The sequence below is a fragment of the Anomaloglossus baeobatrachus genome, chromosome 4 (genome assembly GCF_048569485.1).
Source record: "Anomaloglossus baeobatrachus isolate aAnoBae1 chromosome 4, aAnoBae1.hap1, whole genome shotgun sequence".
In the NCBI taxonomy this organism is placed as follows: domain Eukaryota; kingdom Metazoa; phylum Chordata; class Amphibia; order Anura; family Aromobatidae; genus Anomaloglossus; species Anomaloglossus baeobatrachus.
Window position 1 is genome coordinate 365,852,561 of NC_134356.1, and position 24,508 is coordinate 365,877,068.

The following is a 24,508-nucleotide window of genomic DNA, read 5'->3' on the forward strand; positions in this document are numbered from 1 at the left end:
ATTATCACCTATTGTGGATGGTGAATCTGTATGATCTGCTTTTGTATAGATATGTTATTTGTCATTGAATTCCTGTCTCTGATGATAATTAGATTGCTGAAAAGGCATCTGTACAGAAGTATGAGTGTATCATTTGGCTACTGGCCTTTTTGACTGGCCGATCCAGGCCATTAATTGACAGCTGATTGGCTACGTACAAGTTCGGCATGTATTTACTGGCTTTTATAGAAAAGATGAACATTATATGCACAAAGAACAATCATTAATACCATTGTTTTATGCCCATACAATATTGTGGGCTCAGCATCACATCATTAGTTGACGCTGGATGATGTCCTGCAGATAACATTGATTTAAGCTGGCTTGTTTTGCTCGTTTTTTGGGTCATTGTTTATAGTTGGGAACCAACTTTCCTATGAATTTTCTTTTTTCTGTTTTAATACTGATAAAGTGATAGAGAAAATTGAAAATCAAAACCTTATCAAACCTTTCAATTTTCTTTTTCCCCATAAAAACCTATTCAAATAATAGGTCATCTTTTGCCAGCCACAGGTCCATTCGTTTTGTAGTGACCGTTCCTGATTCACTTATGGGGCTAAGCTGCAATACCATGGACAGCAGTCACAGAAACTCTGCAGTCCCTGCAATTTCTTAGATTAGTTGGGGTGCCAGGAATCTGTCCCACATCGATGGGTGGCCTATAATAACATTCTGATGTTTCTGTTTTACAAAGCATTTGTTCTATAGATTGCTACATGCAGTTATGGGCAAAAGTGTTTGCACCCTTAAAATTGTTTCAGAAAATGAAGTATTTCTCTAAGAAAATTATTGCAGTTACACGTTTTGTTATACACATGTGTATTTGTTTTGTCTGTATTGGAGCAACACAAAAAAAAAACATAAAAAAGGCAAGTGGATATAATTTCACTCAAAATCCCTAAAATGGTCCTGAGAAAATGTTTGGTACCTTCCCAAAATTGTGTGTAAACAGCTTTGTTTTAAGCATGTGTTGCTCATTCACACTAACTGTGGCAAGTAATAGGCGTGGGCAATATGAAAATCACACCTGAAACCAGATAAAAAGGGGAGAAGGTGACTTTGTATCGTGTGTTTCACACTAAGCATGGAGAACAGAAATTAGGAGAGTCTGATTACTCGATAACCAAAATTGTTGAAAAATATCAACAATCTCAAGGTTAAAATTCCTTCAACAGAGATCTTGAAGTTCTTTTGTCCACGGTGCGCACCTTAACAAGAAGTTTACAACCCATGGCACTTTAGCTAATCTCCCTGGACGTGGACGGCAGAGAATAACTGATGAAAGTTTTCAACGCAGTATAGTCCGTATGGTGGCTAAACAGCGCCAATCAAGTTCTAAACAAATACAAGCTGTCCTGCAGGCTCAGGGGGCATTAGTGTCTGTGAACTATTCGTTTACATTTGAATGAAATGTAACTCTATGGCAGGAGACCTAAAAAAGGTAGACTGCAGTATGCCAAAATCCTTCTGAGAAAGCATCTTGTGGACAGCTGAAACCAAGATAGAGCTTTTTGATAAAGCACATATTTCTACTGTTTACCAAAAATGGAATGAGGCCTACGAAGAAAAGAAAACAATACTTGCAATCCAATATGGTGGAGGTTCAATCATGCTTTGGGGTTGTTTTGCTGTCTCTGGAACTGGGTGCTTTGACTATGCACAAAGCATCATGAAATATGAAGATAACCAAAGGAATTTGGGTTGCCTTGTAGTGCCCAGTGTCCGAAAGCTGGGTTTGTGTCCTAAGTCATGAGTCTTCCAGCAGGACAATGACACCAAACATACTTCAAGAAGCTCCCAGAAATGGATGGAAAGAAAGCAGTGGAGAGTTGTGAAGAGGCCAGTAAAGAGTCCGGACCTAAATCCCATTGAACACCTGTGGAGAGATCTTGAAATTGTTGTTGGGAGAAGGCACTCTTCAAATATGAGAGACCTGGAGCAGTTTGCAAAAGAAGAGTGATCCAAAATTCCAGTTGAGAGGTGTAAGAAGCTTGATGATGGTTATAGGAAGCGATTGATCGCAGTTCGTTTATTCCAAAGGGCGTGCAACCAAACATTAAGTTGAGAGTGCCAACAATTTTGTCTGGCCCATTTTTGAAGATTAACTGTGTAATTGCTATAATTTTCTGGGAAAAATACTTCATTTTATGGAACAATTTTAAGGATGCCAAGACTTTCGGTCATAACTGTATGTCTTTGCTAATGTTGTTTTGCTTTATTAGCTGAACTATTGAACACAGATTTCATACACCCAATCACACAATCTTTATTTAGATTTCTTCAGCAGCGATTAAAAAAGGCTGTTCCTTACAATCGTATGAAGCTGTTGATCATGGGAAACACTGGAAGTGGTAAGACTACGCTTGTACATCAGCTAATGAAAGAAAAGCACCCAGGGCATGGTGCCGAGAAGGCCACCATTGGCATTGATGTGAAGGACTGGCCCATTCTAATAAGGGGGAAAGTTAAGAAGGACATCACATTGAACGTCTGGGACTTTGCAGGTAATAAACCTTTCTAAGTTTATTATTGAATAGGCTGTGTTACAAAATGTTCTCTAACACCAGGTTTCAAGTGGGGCTGTAACCACTGTTAATTTTTAGAGATGGTTCCTCGTGTACGGTTTTCACCATTCACCTCTATTAGAGTTACTGAAAACAGCAAAGAATAGTTGGAACAAATTATTGGACATTTGTAGTAATTATCAGACATTTGTCATATCCTGCCCCCAGTGATCTATAAATCCTACAAACCTGACATACAACAAGCAGCGCCAGTGCTAATTTGTGAGGTCCTGCCCAATACTCCTGACTAATGGCATGAGTAGTGACATAAAAAAAGCACAGTTGGCTCAAGTTGACTTTATTTCTGAGGTCTTCGTTCAGGGGTGGGGAACCTCCGGCTCGCGGGCCGTATGCGGCCCGCCATGACCTTTTCTGCGCCCCCCGGGCACATTCCACAGTCTACAGAGCTCGGGAGGCAGCAGCGTCTTGCTTGCTGCTGGCCCTTTAAACCCTGTGAGGCTTACGTCCTCATGCTAGCTAATGCTAGCGTGAGGACGTACTTTGTGGGTGGAGTAAGCGCTCAACTCGCTCTTTTTCCACAGAAGAGAAGCTACTACCTCAGCGTCCGACAGGTGTGTTTGTGCTCCCATGCCTGTGTGTGCCCCTGCACATCCCCACTGCAGCCTGTGCTCCGTGCAGCGTCCCGTCCTCCTCGCGCATCCCCACTGCAGCATCCCGTCCTCCTTGTGCATCCCCACTGCAGCCTGTGCTCCGTGCAGCGTCCCGTCGTCCTCGCGCATCCCCACTGCAGGCCTGTGCTTTGTGCAGCGTCCCGTCCTGCTTGTGCATCCCCACTGCAGCCTGTGCTCCGTGCAGCGTCCCGTCCTCCTCGTACATCCCCACTGCAGCCTGTGCTCCGTGCAGCGTCTCGTTCTCCTCGCGCATCCCCACTTCAGCCTGTGCAGCGTCCCGTCCTCCTCGCGTATCCCCACGGCAGCCTGTGCTCCTCACTCTCCCCCACGGCAGCCTGTGCTCCTCACTCTCCCCCACGGCAGCCTGTGCTCCTCACTCTCCCCCACGGCAGCCTGTGCTCCTCACTCTCCCCCACGGCAGCCTGTGCTCCTCACTCTCCCCCACGGCAGCCTGTGCTCCTCACTCTCCCCCACGGCAGCCTGTGCTCCTCACTCTCCCCCACGGCAGCCTGTGCTCCTCACTCTCCCCCACGGCAGCCTGTGCTCCTCACTCTCCCCCACGGCAGCCTGTGCTCCTCACTCTCCCCCACGGCAGCCTGTGCTCCTCACTCTCCCCCACGGCAGCCTGTGCTCCTCACTTTCCCCCACGGCAGCCTGTGCTCCTCACTCTCCCCCACGGCAGCCTGTGCTCCTCACTCTCCCCACCGGCAGCCTGTGCTCCTCACTCTCCCCCACGGCAGCCTGTGCTCCTCACTCTCCCCCACGGCAGCCTGTGCTCCTCACTCTCCCCCACAGCAGCCTGTGCCCCTGTGGCCTCCACACTGCTGCCTATGCCCCTGCGGCCTCCACACTGCTGCTTGTGCTCCCCTGGTATGTCAGAACCTCTAGCAATGTCCTTATATTTCTCCCAGCCCTCCCCAGTGATGTCTAGTCCTCGCAGCCCTCCCCAGTGATGTCTAGTCCTCGCAGCCCTCCCCAGTGATGTCTAGTCCTCGCAGCCCTCCCCAGTGATGTCTAGTTCTCCCAGCAATGTATATTCCTCCCAGCCCTCCCCAGTGATGTATATGCCCTCAGCATCTCCTGTGATGTATATGCCCTCAGCATCTCCTGTGATGTATATGCCCTCAGCATCTCCTGTGATGTATATGCCCTCAGCATCTCCTTTGTGATGTATTTACAGCAGTCCCAGCTGACACAAACGTGGAAAAACAGTTGTGAGAAGCAATTAGATCAATATTGAATAATCTAGCCGCACCAAAAACAAGAAGCTCCAGCCGCCATGATGAGTTAATTGTTTGACTAAGTATAGCAGGGTAATTTTAAGTTGATAGTTTTGTGCGGCCCCCGAAGGTTGGTAGAAAATTCCAAATGGCCCTCGGCATTAAATAGGTTCCCCACCCCTGTCTTAGTTAAAGAAGTCGTTCATCTTTTTTTTTTTTTTTTTTTTTATTAATCTTGTGAAACAATTACTTACCGTATTTTTCGGACTATAAGATGCATCAGACCATAAGACGGTTTTAGAGGAGGAAAATGGGAAAATTAAGCAAAAAATGTGGTCATGACACATTGTTATGGGGCGAGGATCTGCTGCTGACACTGTTATGGGGGGTAATGTCCCCAAATTCTCTAACTACGGTACCCCATCCTGGTAATGATCCTCCTGCCTTATATATGATCCCCATCCTTGTATATATGTACCCCATCCTGGTATAGCCCCCATCCTGATAAATACCCCCATCCTGCTATATACACCCATTCTGCTATATACCCCCATCCTGATAAATACCCCCATTTTGATAAATACCCCCAACTTGCTATATACCCCCAACTTGCTATATAACCCATTCTGCTATATAACCCATTCTGCTATATACCCCCATTCTGCTATATACCCCCATCCTGCTACATTCCCCCATCCATCCTGCTATATGGCCCTATCCTGCTATATACCCCCCCCTTCCTGGTATACGGCCCGCATCCTGTGGCACTCAAAAAAAACCAAACGTTTATACTCCCTTTTCTTCACTCCAGCAGCATCGCTCGTCCTCCTGTCAGTGCCAGCAGCAGCCGGTCACCGTTCCCTGCATCATCGCGATGTCTCCCTGTCTGCCTGTCAGCTGACCTGTGTGGAGAGCGGTGTGCACAGGGATGATGTCATTGCTGTGCTCACCGCTCTCTCTACACAGATCAGCGGCCGGCAGACAGGAGGACATCACGATGCTGCAGGGAATGGTGAGTATACCGTACTTATTCACTGCCCCCCGCGCTGATGATGATGTACGGGGGGCAGTGAATATAGCCACACGTGATCACTCCAGGCTGTAGTTGCCAGGGGTGATCACGCGGGCCGGCTGTTTAGTATGCGCGCAGGATGCATGCATATGAATTAAGCGGGCCCACGTGGTAATGGCAGGCGCCGCTACAGCCTGCTCGGGCAGCATACTCATTCCTTGCAGCCCTACATTCAGACTATGACGCACCCCCAACATTTGGGGGAAAAAATGTGCGTCTTATAGTCCGAAAAATACGGCATCATTATAAATAATCCAGGATAGAGCATAGTGTTATATGCATTGCAAATCCTGTTATCTAATAAAACACTGCTTAATAACAAAAATAAAGGGACTTTGAATTTGCATCTTCTATATACATACTATTTCCTTGGTCAAACATATCTGAGCATACAAATCTCCAAGGGTGCCTAAACTTCTGCATTGGTGCAATTTCCTTTTTTTTGCTAATTTTAAAATTAAAAAGATTTAAAAAAAAAAAACCAAACAAAAATAAACCTATATGTATACGTGTGTGTGTGTGTGTGTGTGTGTGTGTGTGTGTATAAATATATATATATATATATATATATATATCTCTATAGTATATCTTATAAAACTCCTTTTGCTACCAGTAATAGTTAGTGCGAAAATGATTTTTAGAGATAAATAAATGCATTTAGGTAAGAAAAAAAAACAACTAAATTATCTGCAAAGGTGGACAACCCCTTTTAAGAATGTCTTCTTAATGTCCGTTCTGGGAAGGGATGTAAGAGATGCCAAAATTCAGGATTGATCTTAACCAATATAAAAAGTTTGCTGAATTTTGTTTACGGTGTGCGCAAAACATTTCTCAGATTTATTTGATTTTTGTTATGGAAATAAAGTTGGTTAATGATTGTGACCTGTTTGGTTTTAGGCCAGGAGGAGTTTTATAGCACTCACCCACATTTTATGACTCCACGTGCTTTGTACCTTGTTGTGTATGACCTTAGTAAAGGGGCCACAGAAGTCGATGCAATAAAACCTTGGCTTTTCAACATAAAGGTAATCTTTGGTATGGTATTAAATAATGTGAATAAAAGTACAGAAATATGGACTCATATTTCGCTAATACAACCTTCTGTATGTGGTGGGAGCAAAACAAAATGAAGAACGGTTCCTATATATCAGTGTTTCACAAACTCCAGTCCTCACAGCACCCAAGAGATCATCTTTTCAGGCTTTCCAAGTGATGAATTGTTATCAGTGCATCAGCAGTAGCTGCAGGTTCTGTCCTCTATGCAATACTAAGGAAATCATGAAAACGCCATCTTTTTTATTTATTTATGTACTTTTTGTGCATTAAATCAATTTTTTTTAAAATAGCCGCCAATGTGTATATATGCTGTAAGTAGATTCATTTTTATGTGTTGTAAATTAAGATTAGTCATTAGCAAAGCTTAATAAAGCAGGACAATTTTAACCCAGCAAAACATTTACAGCAGTTGGTCCTAGGTTTACGCTGCGGGGTTAAAGCTCCACCAATTTAGTACGTTTCTGACTGCTAATCTCTTATAACGTTTCCGCCTAATCTCCAGGCCTTTGTCAAAATAATAAGATCTATGTGAATATTAGGAAAACACTGGAAAGGTGAATCAACAATCACATATATGTAGGTGTTGGGATGAAATGTGCCTTTGCTTGTGTTCAAAAAAGCCTCTATAAATAGGAATAATCACAGGTGGTATTACGGCAAGAAAACCCAGGCTCATAGGAGAATCGTCCTAATATGTGATCGTCACAAAATGACATGTGAAGATTGATTAGGGATAACCCCGTTAGTCACAAGAGCAAAGCAGCATTTATGTCCTATGTGGTAGCCTGTACAGGGTCTATTATGTATCTTACGTGAAAGTCACTAAAGTAGTCCTGCGTGGTACCCACTGGAATTGATCTATCCTTATTATATTGAGCAGAGGGCAGATAAGGTATGAAAACCTGTGTATGGTCCCAGGTAAACACTTTTTTATTAGATGCAGAGGTGGTTCCCATTGAGGGGTCGATCACAGAAGGCGGTAGCGTGGTGGAAGCCATGGAGGAATCCTGTGTAGTGACTACGATTCACCACGGGTCATTTTGTGACTATCACATATTAAGACAATTCTCCTATGAGCCTGGGTTTTCTTGCCGTAATACCACTTGTGATTAGTCCTATTTTTATAGAGGCTTTTTTTGAACACAAGCAAAGGTACATTCTATCCCAACACCTACATATATGTGAACATTGATTCACCTTTCCCGTGTTTTCCTAATATTCACATAGATCTTATTCTTTTGACAAAGGCCTGGAGATTTGGCTGAAACGTTATAAGAGATTTTTGTTTCGAACTTATGCATGAATAAAGCAGATTAAAAAGGAAAACATAATCTCCTTTTTTTTTCTTTTGATTACATGTTGTGTGCCCGAGCATATAATTTTTACTACTGCTGATTTTTCCTCGGTGGCACCAACCCTTTTATTGCTGAGCCAGATTCTATCCTACACTAGCTACTGACTGTTCTCATCAGACTGGGAAGGTACATGGTTCTTGGACCATTCCCAGCATAAAAATAGCAGCACTCAGCCGCCCCAAAACTGGCGCATAGCATTCATTTTGGCTTTTCCTGATGCCCTGGTGCGTTGACATTCAGGGTAATGGTTTATGGGGTCGATGTCAGCTGGGTAGTGTTAGCTGGCATCAAGCCCTGGTTTTAGTAATGGAGAGTTGTCTATCAGACATCCCCATTACTAACCTAATATTTCAAAAGTAGGGACACACACACACTTTATTTCAATACAAACTCCCCTAAACTTAGGTTAAGGAGTGCAAAGGTAAGTGAGTCTTGCCTATAGTCAAGCATGGTGACAGGAATGTCATGGTTTGGGGCTTCATAAGTGCTGTGCATAGGGCACACCAAATTTACACTGTTGTACAAGCTGTAGACTGATTGTACCACAGTGACATATCTTTTAGTGTTGTCCCAAGAAAAGATACAATAAAGTATTTCCAAAAATGTGAGGGCTGTACTCACTTTTGTGATATACTGTTATATATATTTACAATAAAATAAGAATGTGATTAAAAGTAAAAATTCCTGTCCTCAGTGGAAAGAAAATACTAAAAAGTTTTTTTTCCAGATAAAATACTTTTCATTACATTACAAACACCCCCCCCCCAAAAAAAACCTATTCATTCCAACAATCAACACAACCATAACATGGAAATTTTTTTAATTTGTGTTCATTAATGGGAAAAATGAACTGTAAAGAGTAAAAGGAAAAAAAATACTAACCAACAAGTCACTTTTTTGAGTACTTGCAGCTTTAAAAAAAATGTATCTAAATTACACAGTAATTTATATGTATTCCAAATCAGTGCGAAAAAGGTACAATTTGCCTTGCACAAAACAAATTTTTGTACAGCAAGATCAGTGAAAATCTAAAGTTAAGGCTGGTGTAAAACGGAAAGGCAAAAGAAAAAACTTGGCACGTCATTAAGGGATTAATTGAATTTTTTTTTCCGTTTTCTCTAGGCTCGTGCCTCTTCCTCACCTGTTATTCTTGTTGGAACACACCTGGATGTATCTGATGAAAAACGGAGAAAAGCCTGTATAAATAAGATAAAAATGGAGCTGTTTAATCAACGCGAGCTCCCATGTGTCCAGGATTATCATTTTGTAAATGCCACAGAGGAGTCTGATGCTTTGGCAAAACTCAGGAAGGCTGTCATAAAAGAGTGTTTGAATTTCAAGGTCAGTTTACATTAAGCCTCTGCGCTAAATACATGGAGTCATTCCATTTCATTCTGTTGGGGTACTTTCACACTTGCGTTCAGCGGAGTCCGTCACTATGGAGAATAGCGCAGTCCGTTAACGCACTGCGCTATTCTCCATAGACTTGTATGGACGACGCACTGTAGTGCAAATGTCAGCGTTGCATCCGCTGGATGACGCAGCGTCGTTATTTTGACGCTGCGCCGGGCGGGAGGAACGCAGCATGTAACTTTTTTTGAGCAGCGCAATCCGTTGGATTTCACTGCGCATGCCCTCTCTGGCTCCCTGCACCTGTAACCAAGGTAAACATCGGGTAACCAAGCAAAGTGCTTTGCCGATATTTACCCTCGCTACGTGTGCAGGGAGCCCAACACTTCCCCGCTTGGCTCCGCCCCCTCCCGCACTCCACTCCGCATGTATGTACACACACACACATACATACACACACGCACACTCACCTGTCCTCAGCGCCATGGCCCCGCTCGGCTCCACCCACTCCTCACTCCGCCCTCCCGCACACATTCTCGGCGGCCGAGCGATCAGCTGATCACCCGGCGGCCGGCTACGGGGAGCGATCAGCTGATCACCCGGCGGCCGGCTACGGGGAGCGATCAGCTGATCACCCGGCGGCCGGCTACGGGGAGCGATCAGCTGATCACCCGGCGACCGGCTGCGGGGAGCGATCAGCTGATCACCCGCCGGCCGGCTACTGGGAGCGATCAGCTGATCACCCGGCGGCCGGCTACGGGGAGCGATCAGCTGATCACCCGGCGGCCGGCTACGGGGAGCGATCAGCTGATCACCCGGCGGCCGGCTACTGGGAGCGATCAGCTGATCACCCGGCGACCGGCTGCTGGGAGCGATCAGCTGATCACCCGGCGACCGGCTGCTGGGAGCGATCAGCTGATCACCCGGCGACCGGCTGCTGGGAGCGATCAGCTGATCACCCGGCGACCGGCTGCGGGGAGCGATCAGCTGATCACCCGGCGACCGGCTGCGGGGAGCGATCAGCTGATCACCCGGCGGCCGGCTACTGGGAGCGATCAGTTGATCACCCGGCGACCGGCTACTGGGAGCGATCAGCTGATCACCCGGCGACCGGCTGCGGGGAGCGATCAGCTGATCACCCGGCGGCCGGCTACGGGAAGCGATCAGCTGATCACCCGGCGGCCGGCTACGGGGAGCGATCAGCTGATCACCTGGCGGCCGGCTACGGGGAGCGATCAGCTGATCACCCGGCGGCCGGCTACGGGGAGCGATCAGCTGATCACCCGGCGGCCGGCTACGGGGAGCGATCAACTGATCACCCGGCGGCCGGCCACGGGGAGCGATCAGCTGATCACCCGGCGGCCGGCTACGGGGAGCGATCAGCTGATCACCCGGCGACCGGCTGCTGGGAGCGATCAGCTGATCACCCGGCGACCGGCGGCTGCTGTGAGCGATCAGCTGATCACCCGGCGGCCGGCTACGGGAAGCGATCAGCTGATCACCCGGCGGCCGGCTGCGGGGAGCGATCAGCTGATCACCCGGCGGCCGGCTACGGGGAGCGATCAGCTGATCACCCGGCGACCGGCTGCGGGGAGCGATCAGCTGATCACCCGGCGGCCGGCTACTGGGAGCGATCAGCTGATCACCCGGCGACCGGCTGCGGGGAGCGATCAGCTGATCACCCGGCGGCCGGCTACTGGGAGCGATCAGCTGATCACCCGGCGACCGGCTGCGGGGAGCGATCAGCTGATCACCCGGCGGCCGGCTACTGGGAGCGATCAGCTGATCACCCGGCGACCGGCTGCTGGGAGCGATCAGCTGATCACCCGGCGACCGGCTGCTGGGAGCGATCAGCTGATCACCCGGCGGCCGGCTGCTGGGAGCGATCAGCTGATCACCCGGCGACCGGCTACTGGGAGCGATCATCTGATCACCCGGCGGCCGGCTACGGGGAGCGATCAGCTGATCACCCGGCGGCCGGCTACGGGGAGCGATCAGCTGATCACCCGGCGGCCGGCTACTGGGAGCGATCATCTGATCACCCGGCGACCGGCTGCGGGGAGCGATCAGCTGATCACCCGGCGGCCGGCTACGGGGAGCGATCAGCTGATCACCCGGCGGTCGGCTACGGGGAGCGATCAGCTGATCACCCGGCGGCCGGCTACGGGGAGCGATCAGCTGATCACCCGGCGGCCGGCTACGGGGAGCGATCAGCTGATCACCCGGCGGCCGGCTACGGGGAGCGATCAGCTGATCACCCGGCGGCCGGCTACGGGGAGCGATCAACTGATCACCCGGCGGCCGGCCACGGGGAGCGATCAGCTGATCACCCGGCGGCCGGCTACGGGGAGCGATCAGCTGATCACCCGGCGGCCGGCTACTGGGAGCGATCAGCTGATCACCCGGCGACCGGCTCCTGGGAGCGATCAGCTGATCACCCGGCGGCTGCTGTGAGCGATCAGCTGATCGTTCACAATACTCTGCCGCCGGTAAACTGCACCGTTGTACCACTATATGCAACACATCCGTTGCATCCGACGCACAACGCAATGCAACGGATACCGTTCAACGCAAGTGTGAAACTAGCTTTAACAGCAGTTTGTCAATATAACCTAATGAAGAGGGAATGCTGACAACAAGTGCATGATGCAAACTGCTGCAACTGCTTGTAATTCCATATCATTCGATACATAAAAATACACACACACACACACACACACGTATATACACACACACACGTATATACACACATACACATATACACACATATACACACATATATACACATATACACACATATATACACATACAGTGGAACCTTGGTTTATGAGAACGATCCGTTTTGGGAGTGTGCTTGTAAACCAAGCTACTCGTCTAGCAAAGTAAAATTTCCCATAGGAAATAATGCAAGCTCAGACAATTCGTTCCGCAACTTGTTCAATGTCCCATCCTGGTCCGCTATGGTGCCATTACACACACACAGACACACACACACACACACACACACACACACACACACACACACACACACACACACACACAATAGAGCCACTAATGTCTCACCAGTGTTGGTCCACGATTTGAAGACTTTTTTCATTTTAATGAGGAAAGAATTTTCTTGCTCATCCCCTATAGTAGTTCGCCATGGTTTCCCAGGACTCTTCTTGTTGCTGAGCTCAGCAGTGCATTCCTTCTTTTAAGAGTGTACCAGATTGTTGATTTGGCAACTCCTAAAGTCAAAAAGAATCATTAGGGTTTGCTCAAATTAGCCTATATACCCTCATACAGGAGAATCTGATGGATTTTCAAGTGATACTGGGCTCAAACTCTGCTTCGAGTTTCAGCCGAATGTCATTCACTGTGATAAGATTCTCTCTTATGCAAAAATCAGAGCACATTTGAGTGAGGGGTACTTCTCACATAACGAGATCGCTCGCGAGATCGTTGCTGAGTCACAGGTTTTGTGGCGTAATAGGGGTCTCCCCAGCGATCTCGCTGTGTGTGACACTGAGCAGCGACCTGGCCCCTGCTGTGAAATCGCTGATCGTTACACACTGTTCTGGTTTATTTTCTTCAAAGGCGATGTCCTGCTGGGCAGGACGCATCGCTATGTTTGACACTGTGTGACAGGGTCCCAATGACAGCAGAGATCGTTATACAGGTCGCTACTGCGACCTGTATCGTTACTGAGTTGTTGGTAAGGTCTAAGGAGCACTTTGCACACTACGACATCGCAGGTGCGATGTCGGTGGGGTCAAATCGAAAGTGACGCACATCCGGCGTCACAGTCGATATTGTAGTGTGTAAATCCTTTTTGATACGATTAACGAGCGCAAAAACGTAGTTATCGTATCATCGGTGTAGGGTCCGGCATTTCCCTGAATTGGGAAATACCGATGTTACGATGTTGTTCCTCGTTCCTGCGGCAGCACACATCGCTGTGTGTGAAGCCGCAGGAGCGAGGAACATCTCCTACCTGCGTCCTGCGGCTCACGCCGGCTATGCGGAAGGAAGGAGGTAGGCGGGATGTTTACGTCCCGCTCATCTCCGCCCCTCCGCTTCTATTGGCCGTTTGCCGTGTGACGTCGCTATGACGCCGCACGACCCGCCCCCTTAATAAGGAGGCGGTTCGCCGGCCAGAGCGACGTCGCAGGGCAGGTGAGTGCATGTGAAGCTGCCGTAGCGATAATGTTCGCTACGGCAGCTATCACCATGATATCGCAGCTGCGACGGGGGCGGGGACTATAGCGCACGGCATCACAGCATCGGCTTGCGATGTTGTAGTGTACAAAGGGCCCCTAACATCTCACCATCGACCTCCCAGCGACTTACCAGCGATCCTTATCGGGTCGCGTTGTTTTCGGGATCGCTGGTAAGTCGCTAAATGTGACGGGGGCTTAAGAGGAGAGATTAATTTCTCCATTTTCTCCATTGCCTGTCTCTGCATGTAATGGACTGCATTCAGATGCCATCAGCACAGTTCGATGTTATGCTTTTTCCTGTTGGCTTGAATGATTGTACAGGTACATGATCTGAGATACACTGACAATCACAGCTTGTAGAGAGTTTTTTTTTCCTTTCTGCCCCATAGTATAACATTGGGCTGAGTGCTATCTGATAGTACTCAGCCATGTTATGTCGGTGTAAACGTACCCTAAATGTGATAAATTGTTTTATGTGTATTACTATGGCTGCAATTTTTGAAGAGTATACTTTTATCCTGCAGTTTTCAGATGGTAAATGAGGTGGGACTAGTCTGGTGGAGTGTCTATTCCTATATTAGTCCTGCCTCGAATCTTATAATTATGCCTCTCTGGACATGATTGACAGCCTTCATAAGACTGGATTTACATATGTGTTCTGCAGGCTGAGTACAGACTACAATGCATGCATTGGCCTCAAGTCTTCTGAGACAAATTTCATAGCCTCTTATATGCCTACGTGGCTGTCATGAATCGCTGCCCATACTCGAGCAGCTAAACATAAGTGTTTGAATCAGGCCTTACAGTCTTAATATAACGAGAATTGCACGCCGGCTGTCAATCACTCCTGAGGAGGCCTAATTGGAAGATCCAAAAGCAGGATTAGTCCTGAGGAAGAGACACTACCCTAACTAGTCCTGCCTTATTAGCATCTGAACAATAAAAGTATATTCTTTAAAGGGGTTATCCGGCTTATTTTGAGTTTTTTTCATTATTACCCTATTGGGCTACATTGGGGCCGGTAAGTAGATAGTGTCCACTTACCTGCCCTGCTGTCAGCCCCTCTCCCCCGGCTCAGAGTGGTCATGTGACCGCTCCTGCCGCGATTTTGCTGCTTCCGGTCATTTCATGTCAACATGGGCAGGGCCATGTTGACATGCAAATCTGGAAACAGTATGTCGCCTCCCTGCTGGTATGTACAGTGCGTGGAGTCCCCGCCCCCGTCCTTGCACCCTCCCACACATTCCCCCGTACCCCGTACTCTTCCCACAACCCCCCCTGCACTTCTGTGGGACCCGTGACCTGGGGGCGGGGCCTGGCGGTGGCTGCCGTGGTGTCACCGCCACCATCGGGCCCCCTGCTCAGGATCGTATATTCAAATGTACCGGCATCACAGATGCCGGTACATTTGAAAGCGCTGATGAGAAGGAGCGTTGCGCTTCTCATCACTGTCCGGCTGTCTGTGCTCTCTTCAGCACAGCGGTGACGTCACTACTGTGCTGATATGTCCAGAGCACAGACAGCGTGCGAACGTGCAGGAGCGGCAGGGACCGAGGACGGGTGAGTATGTACTCCCTACATGTGTTCCCTATGGGTGGTCGGTTCAGAGCCCGATGTGGTGTGCGGTGCAGAGCCCGATGTGTGTATGCGGTGCAGAGCCATATGTATGCGTGTGGTGTGCAGAGCCCGATGTGGGGCTGTTATTTGCAATACTGTAGTGATAACAGGTCAGGTGCTGGGGAAGAATACTGACAGGGAATGTGTGTGCAGGGGGCGGGCAGGGGGCGAGGCTGGACACTGGGGAGGGGCTGGACACTGAGGCCGGGCGGTGCCAGCTCTGACTGAGGTTTTGCACAGGAAGTGGTCAGTTTGCTAGAGCTGAATGTAAACAAGGAGCTGCAGAGAATAAAGGGATAATTCAAGAGGAACAAAAGTTAGAAAACAAAAAATAACAATGTAGGGGTGTTTTATATGACCATACAGCACAGATTAGCTTAAACTCAAAAATGTATTAATTATGTCGGACAACCCCTTTAATGATTGCAGCATCTGTTATCTAAATCAAACACCTTTTCAGATTAAAGAAGGGTGCATGAATACTGTTATAGTAATGTTTGAGGACTAAGGGACCTTATATGTTCCCTTCAGCTCCATAATTTCTCATACCATGAAAATGCTCACCTGTTACTTTTAAACCTGTCAAAATGGAGAAATGTTAAAATAATTTAAAACCTGTTGTTTTTAAATAATTAGAAACTATTTTGGTATTTTATTATGTTTTAGAGCACATTTGTTTCATAGTTTTTGTTTATTTTTTCTTTAATTTGTTTAGATCCGGGACCAACCAGTTCTTGGGCAGCTGATTCCTGACAGTTATCTGGAACTGGAAAAGAGAATTTTGATTGAAAAACAGAATGCTCCGGTTGAATTTCCTGTAATTAACCACAAGAGACTGCAAGATATTGTACAAGAAAACCATCTGGATTTGGATGAACATGAGCTTCAGCATGCCGTTCATTTCCTAAATGAATCGGGTAATTGAATTGTACTTGCCTGAGATACAGGAAAGTGTTTGGTTATGCAGGAAAAAAAGTACTGTACATTGTCTTGTGGTTTGACCACTAAGGTCCCTTTCAGTTTTTTGCCATCAGTCACAATCTGTTTTCTTGACGGATCCGTCACAGATTGTGTCAAAACTGATGAGACTGATCAATTTTTCAATGGATCCGACTAGCTGGGCGCTAAATAATAATTGGAGCATGCTCAGTTTAATAAAATGGAATCTGTCGCCGGATTCTGTCATTTGACGGATTAGGACGGATCCTGTGCCCATAGGCTTCCATTCTACCAAACAACGGACGGCGACGGATCCATCGCTGTTTGTTTTTTCGATGTAGACAAAAAACGTTACTTTGGCTGTCATCTCCGTTGGCCACCCAAACAATTTTCGACGATTACGTCGAATGATGGAAGAAACGTGAGGCCATCCATCGGTAATACAAGTCGATGAGAAAAAAATGGATCCAGCGGCATCAAATTCGATGGATTGTGACTGACGGCAAAAAACTGATGTGTGAAAGGGGCCTAAAGGGGAAAGTGTACCTCAAACATTAAAATTATAAACAGAGTGGGCACTCACCCCAACCAGGTCTAGTGCAAACTCTCCACTGCTGCTCAGGTCTCATTTTGCTGTCCATGGTGGTGTTACGGTGACAACCTGTATCGCCGTTGTAGCCATCATTGAGCTCAGCGGCTGAGCCAAGGTAAACGGCCCAAACCACTGAGCTTAGTGATTGGCTAGGATGGTCACACACGTTGTCGATGTGACGTCACCACTGTAGCCAAAACGGGGACTTTCAAGCATAGCTGTGGAGCTAGTGTTGGACCTGGGGAAGATGTGTACCTGATCTGTTTGTTACGTTAGGTATTTTACTGCATTTGGGGTCCACTTTCCAGAATGAGAAATGAGAATGAGAAATAAATATTATTATAAAAAAGGTGTAAGAAAAAGCGATCGGTGTTACACAATAAGATGCACTTATTAGTTTGATAGCCCATTGTATAAAAATGTTAGGGACTTTAAACTGTAGCGTATGCAGAATGGTTAATGCGTGGATGCTGTTTTTTGGACCAAAATACTCTAATCATTAAGGGGTTTAACGGCCCATGGCAAGATGTAATATTATTAGCTTTATTATACATTAAAAAGGCATAATACATTTCAATCTATCTAAGAAGCTGAGTATGCATACCATTCCTCTGCATTTCCACGATAGTAAGGCTTTAAATATGATTAATAATTTAAACGGAAAATCAAATAATCAACTGTTTCAGTCTGTTAGTGTTGAAAATGAGTAAATGAATCACGGTATATCCTCCGCTCTTTACAACTTGTTCTTCCCTTCTATTTTGGCAGGAGTATTACTGCACTTTGAGGATCCTGCTCTCCAGCTCCGAGATCTTTATTTTGTGGACCCTGAATGGCTCTGTAAAATAATGGCACAGGTTAGTGATCTATCACTGCACGTAATTTTACCGGATCGCATACAGTATTAAAAAGTTTGTGTATGAAAGTTAGCTTGATGCGTTGAGCTCTTATTTCCATTAGATGACATCTTTGGTAAATCTCCTTCTGTGACTTCCTTTAAAATATGTTTAAACATCATACAGTGATACAAAGATAATTTTGCTTGCAGCCCTAATTTTTAAAAAATGTGCCCCAATGAACACATCCTTGAGGGAACATGTGGCTTACCGCTCACATAAAAAACCTGTACACTTTTTTTATTTGTGAGCAGTGTCATAGTTTGTATAGCCTATGCTAAATTATAATTGAATATTTACCGTATATTTTACTGTTTATTTTTAAATTATTCTTTTTTCGAAATTTTCTCTTAGATTTTAACAGTAAAAGTTGAAGAATGCCACAGATATCCAAAAGGGATTATCCAATGCCAAGATGTGGAAAAATTTCTTTTTAAGAAAAAAAAGTTTCCTAAAAATTATGTTTTACAATATTTTAAGCTTTTGGAAAAGTTTCAGATTGCATTACCCCTGGGTGAAAAGCAACTTCTCATTCCAACCAGGTATCTGAGTTTACACACTTCATTCATGTTTACACATTGCAGTGATCAAAATATAGACCGTTTCATCACTACCTTTGCGCCTGGTTTTTTTTGTCTCGTTTTGTGTGTTTTGCACCTATTCTTTCGCACAATCCATTCAGTTTGAAGTCTTTTTATATGTGCTCGCCTGTTTGTTATTTATTTTTCAGTTTTGTGGGCAGAGTCTAGTGATTCCAGATATTTCTATCTGATTCATCAATTGCGACTTTAAAAGTTGCAAAATTGGTGGAAATTCACTAGTTTTTCCTTGGTGTTTTTTTTTGTTTTTTTTTTTAGAATGCTAGAAATTTGGCGCAATTTTTGTCTTAACTTTGTGCCAAAAGTTGCAAAAACAGTTCAGGAAAGGAAGAAAGCCCATTTTTTACACCAGATTCCTGAAACGTGCACCATTGTGGTGAAATTGGCACCAAGAAAACAACTTAAGACAAAAAGCAAGGTGACTAAAAAAAACAAAATGGAAATGAATCTGATGAATGTGTCTGTGTGTTTATTTATATGTATGTGTGTGTATATATATATATATATATATATATATTTTATATATTTATTTTATATATATTTTATATATATATATCTATATATATATATATATATATATATATATATATCTATATATATATATATATATATATATATAATATATATATTTTATATATATATATAGATATATATAGATATATATAGATATATATAGATATATATATATATAGATATATATATATATATATATATATATATATATATAGATGTATGTACCGTATTTTTCGCTTTATAAGACGCACCGGAATATAAGACGCACCCCAAACTTAGACATAAAAAAAGGTAAAAAAAAGAAAAATGGGGTCCGTCTTATACTCCGATGTTCTCTTACCGGAGGGGGGCAGCAGTGGTGGTGAAGCGGGGTCACAGGAGGCACAGGTTGTGCTGGCAGGCGCGGCAGGTCAGTGGCAGCGGGGTCCGTGGTTGCAGGTGCCGTGGCGTCCGTGGTTGCAGGCGCGGTGGTGTCCGCGGTGGCAGGATCCGTGGGGTCCGTGGTGGCGGCAGCAGCCGTGGCATGAGAGCCGTGCAGCAGGCCGGTGCAGTGAGTGTCCGCGGTCCCGGTTCAGTGGTGGCAGCGGCGGCGGCGGCGGCTCAGTGGTGGGAGCGGCGGCAACTGCTCAGTGGTGGCAGCGGCAGGGACTGCTCAGTGGTGGCGTGTGTCCGCGGTCCCGGTTCAGTGGTGGCAGCGGCGGCGGCGGCGGCTCAGTGGTGGGAGCGGCGGCGACGGCTCAGTGGTGGAGTGTGTCCGCGGTCCCGATTCAAGTAATGGCGCCCGGAGCGACGCATGCGCAGATGGAGCTCTCATCCAAGGGCTCCATCTGCGCACGCGCTGACTCCCGGAGCAGCGCGTGCGCAGATGGAGCTCTCATCCAAGAGCTCCACCGGCGCCATCATTTGAAAGTGGGACCGCGGACAACTGGTAAGCTGCACAGCCGCCCGCCCCGCATGCACAGAGTGGCAGCCAGCAGGCTGCCCGCCCACTCTGCGTACAAGCCGCCGGGTACCTGTGCTTGCGTGCGGTGGCAGCCGGGTACCCATGGCTGTGTGCGGGCGGCAGATGGGTGACTGTGTGAGGGCGGCAGCCGGGTACCTGCACGGTCACCCGACTGCCGCTCGCACACAGCACCCGGCTGCCGCCCGCACACAGCCATGGGTACCCGTCTGCCACCGCATGCAAGCACAGGTACCTGGCTGCCGACCCCACACAGCACCCGCTGCCGCCCGCACACAGCCACGGGTACCCGGCTGCCGCTGCATGCAAGTACAGGTACCCGGCCGCTTGCATGCAGCCACAGGCACCCGCCCGATCGCTTCAGACAGGACCCCCCCCCCCCCCGCTACCGCTTTATAAGACGCACCCCCCATTTTCCTCCCAAAATTTGGGGAGGAAAAGTGCGTCTTATAAAGCGAAAAATACGGTATATAGATATATATATATATATATATATATATATATATATACATATATATATATATATATATATATATATATATATATAGATATATATAGATACAGATACGGTATATGTGTGCCAAAAACGCACAAAAAAGCAGCGTCAAAAAAACGCAGCGTGTGCACATAGCCTAATTCAGATAGACCCAGAATGTGTGACTATCCAATCCCTTCAGAGAAACTGGGTTATTAAAAACTAACATAAAAGGGTTAAAGTTAAAAGGCCTTGTGCGCATGCTGCGTTTTTTTGCCACATTTTTTGAGTGCAGTTTTGGTTCCAAAACAACATGCATTTCCTTCCCCAGCAAAGTCTATGAGATTTCAGTTTTTCTGTCCGCACGTTGCAGCTTTTTTTTGGCTGCGTCTTTGTGGTGACCACAGAGATGCAGCATGACCATTCTTTCTGTGTTTTTGCCAGCGTTTGTGAGCTCTTCCAGTCAATAGATTTAACTTAAAAAACGCACTGGGCAAAAATGCGGTAAAAAAACGCAGCAAAAAATGCATGCCGAGGGTACGGTTTTTTTGGGACCAAAAATGTGCATCTTTGTGGTCACCAGAAAGATGCAGCGTGCACAAACAGCCTAAATGGGCTAAATTCCTGACCCAGAACTTGAAAACTATGGAGGTAATTGGGAGAGAAGATAGTATAGAAGCATGGTAGATGTGTCAACCAGAGTAGGGGTCTGGCTTTCCTGTTTAGGCTTAAGGTACCATCACATATAACAAGATCGCTAGCGAGATCGCAGCTGAGTCACGGTTTCCGTGACGCAGTAGCGATGCCGTTAGCGATCTTGTTATGTGTGACACCTACCAGCGATCAGGCCCCTGCTGTGAGATCGCTAGTCGTTGCAGAATGGTCCAGGTCATTTTCTTCAAAGGCGACGTCCTGCTGAGCAGGACACATCGCTGTGTTTGACGCTGTGTGACAGGGTCACAGTGACTGCTGAGATCGTTATACAGGTCGCTACTGCGACCTGTATCATTCCTGCATCGTTGGTAAGGTCTGACTGTGTGACATCTCACCAGCGACCTCATAGCGACTTACCTGCGATCCCTATCAGGTCGCATCGTTTTCGGGATCGCTGGTAAGTCGTTGTGTGTGACTGGGCCTTTATGTTTCTTTTTTACGTAATGAAACTAGTTAAGAATGTATGATAGTAGGGACACCTGGTTTTCCCTGCTTGTCTGTGCAGCTTTACTATCTTCCATTGTCATAGTGGCCTGTTGTCTGATTCCAGTAAAAAGCTTGATTAGAGCGAAGAAAAGTGTGATAGTGATAGGTAGTCGAGCTGCAGACAGGCAAGGACAACTATAATAATATACTTTATGCTGGTTCGGGGCGGTGGATTTGTGGTGAACAGTCTTCTTAGAAAGTAAATCAACAGCAATGTCCCCTGAACCTGCATGTAGGGTAACACATTCTGATTTCTCACTTAGCAGAGATCCCATTATAACTTGGGAGATCTCTATGCTTAGTAAGGAGAGAGACAAGGAATTGTTATCATACATACAGCTCCCGGAGACATTGCTGCACTTTCTTACAAGACTGCTCACCAGCGCTCTCAGATTAGGACTTTTTTCTCTGTCGCTTCATTGGGGGACACAGGAGACTGTGTGTGTGTGTGTGTGTGTGTGTGTGTGTGTGTGTGTGTGTGTGTGTGTGTGTGTGTGTGTGTGCGCGCGTGTGTGTGTGTCCCAATGAAGACTCTGAGAAAAAGATTTTACAGTGAGTACACAAAATCTTTATTTTTTTTTTATATAGGACCTTTAGGAGTATATTCATCTTCATTGGGTGTATTCTCCCAAACCACAACAATGGAAGTCTATTCCAAGTAGCCAAGTCTGATTTTTATTTTTGAAGTAGAGGAACAGGGTTTAAGGATTTGAGGTCTTTGCGTTTTCCTGAGATCTGGGGACCCGCAGATGTACTAACCCAAGAGGTCCATTTAATAGGGAATGAGTCTCTCAAGCAAGACACTACTGGATTGGCAATATTAATAATAGGGACTTCGGTTTTATGACTGTTTGCTTTATGGTTCCTAAGGTCTGAAATCCTAGTAAGATGTTGGGAAAACCAGTTTAAAGGTGTAGATATGCAGATGTTTTGCATAAAAATCAGATTTACAATGTATGCTCCCTGCTAACGTCCCTGAATCAAAACATTTTATGTAACAGGTTTTAACATTCCTTCTCGATTAATCAAAGAATGGGCACTCCTGTTTAGTGCCGTTGTGAATGCAAATGGCTGAGAAAGTATGGCATATACGGTAGTTTTAGCATAAGAAAATCATTACTGTAAGGCTGTGTGCGCATGTGTGCTTTTTTCATGCTTTTACGCTGCACTCTGCCCCGCAGTGTAAAAGCATGCGTCCTGCGTCCCCAGCACAATCTATGAACATTGTGCAAATTTCATCCGCACGTTGCGTTTTAGAATGCAGCGTTTCGGCTGCTGAAATATTTTGCCAAAATGCTATGTTCTAAAAAGCGACTTGTCACTTCTCTTGTGCGTTCCAGAAGATTTTTCCACTCTGTCTATGACAGAGAAAGCATCCAGAATGCATGAATTCCACATGCACAATGCTTTCAAAACACAGCTTTTCGGCTGCGTTTTGAAACGCACATGCAATGACTTAAACGCTGCGGAATAGAATGCAGAGACGTGCGCACATAGCCTAAAGCACTGCCAATCTTTTTGTTTTAATGGGCTTTATGAAATTCTTTCTTGTTTTGTAGTTTGTCTTACCACCGACCAGTGATAGAACTACCCCACTGTGAAAATTCAGAGGTTATCGTACGGCTGTATGAAATGTCCTATTTTCCCATGGGATTTTGGTCCAGGCTCATCAACAGGCTTTTGGAAGTGTCTTCATATATGCTCTCTGGCCGAGGTGTGCAGTCCATTTTGTGTTTTTGTTTTAGTGTTTCTGAAGCATGATTTCAAAGAGACTTAAAAAATTGTGTTTTTTTTTTTTCTTTGACACCTATTTGGATGTACTTCTTTTTGCCCATTTAGGTGGGCAGACAAAAACTTTATAGGGAAGAATGATAGTGAATGTGACTGTTCTGTTTTCATACAGCATTATATTCTCAGCCACACATTCCCTGTTTACATGGAATGATACCTTGCCAGCTCTGATGATTTTATACCGGCTTAAGTGGCCCAAGCACCAGATAAATTAGCATTTTACTTACTTAAGGTACCGTCACACTAAGCAACTTACCAGCGATCCCAACAACGATAGGGATCGCTGGTAAGTTGCTAGGAGGTTGCTGGTGAGATGTCACACTGCGACGCTCCTGCGATCCCACCAGCAACCTGACCTGGCAGGGGTCGCTGGAGCGTGGCTACACGAGTTGCTGGTGAGCTCACCGGCAACCAGTGACAAGCCCCCAGCGCCGCGTGGAAGATGCTGCGCTTGGTAACTAAGGTAAATATCGGTAACCAACCCGATATTTACCTTGGTTACCACCGCACGGAGCTACACGTGCAGAGAGCAGGGAGCAGCGCACACTGAGCGCTGGGTCCTTGCTCTCCTAGCTACAGCACACATCGGGTTAATTACCCGATGTGTGCTGCAGCTACATCTGCACAGAGCAGGGAGCAGCGCACAATGCTTAGCGCTGGCTCCTTGCTCTCCTAGTTACAGCACACATCGGGTTAATTACCCGATGTGTACTGCAGCTAAATGTGCACAGAGCAGGGAGCAGCGCACAATGCTTAGCGCTGGCTCCTTGCTCTCCTAGTTACAGCACACATCGGGTTAATTACCCGATGTGTACTGCAGCTAAATGTGCACAGAGCAGAGAGCAGCGCACACTGCTTAGCGCTGGCTCCTTGCTCTCCTAGCTACAGCACACATCGGGTTAATTAACCCGATGTGTGCTGCAGCTACATGTGCACAGAGCAGGAGCCAGCACTGACAGTGAGAGCGGCGGAGGCTGGTATCGAAGGTAAATATCGGGTAACCAAGGACAGGGCTTCTTGGTTACCCGATGTTTACATTGGTTACCAGCCTCCGCAGAAGCCGGCTCCTGCTGCCTGCACATTTAGTTGTTGCTGTCTCGCTGTCACACACAGCGATCTGTGCTTCACAGCGGGACAGCAACAACTAAATAATTGCCCATGACATTCAGCAACAACCAACGACCTCACAGCAGGGGCCAGGTTGTTGCTGGATGTCACACACAGAAACATCGCTAGCAATATCACAAAAGTTGTTCGTTAGCAGCGATGTTGCTAGCGATGTTGCTTAGTGTGACGGGGCCTTTAGTTGCATGTTTACACAGTCCAATAATCAGATACAAGCATATGAGCACTCATTTGTCAAATATGGGCCCATGTAAAATGGTATTTATTGTGTAGATTAATATATCGTGATCTTAAAGGGGTGAAGTTACAC

The 24,508-nt window shown here is 46.4% G+C and overlaps 1 protein-coding gene across 1 annotated transcript in view; it reads left to right on the top strand.

Annotated features, from left to right (window-relative positions):
- The window catches only part of LRRK2 (leucine rich repeat kinase 2), a 200,790-nt gene that overhangs the window by 108,253 nt on the left and 68,029 nt on the right, over window positions 1–24,508 (top strand). The window contains 7 exon segments of the mRNA XM_075345138.1: window positions 2,314–2,543; window positions 6,425–6,552; window positions 9,061–9,279; window positions 15,823–16,024; window positions 17,407–17,495; window positions 17,889–18,076; window positions 22,842–22,996. Of these exon segments, the coding sequence (XP_075201253.1) occupies window positions 2,314–2,543; window positions 6,425–6,552; window positions 9,061–9,279; window positions 15,823–16,024; window positions 17,407–17,495; window positions 17,889–18,076; window positions 22,842–22,996 (1,211 nt within the window).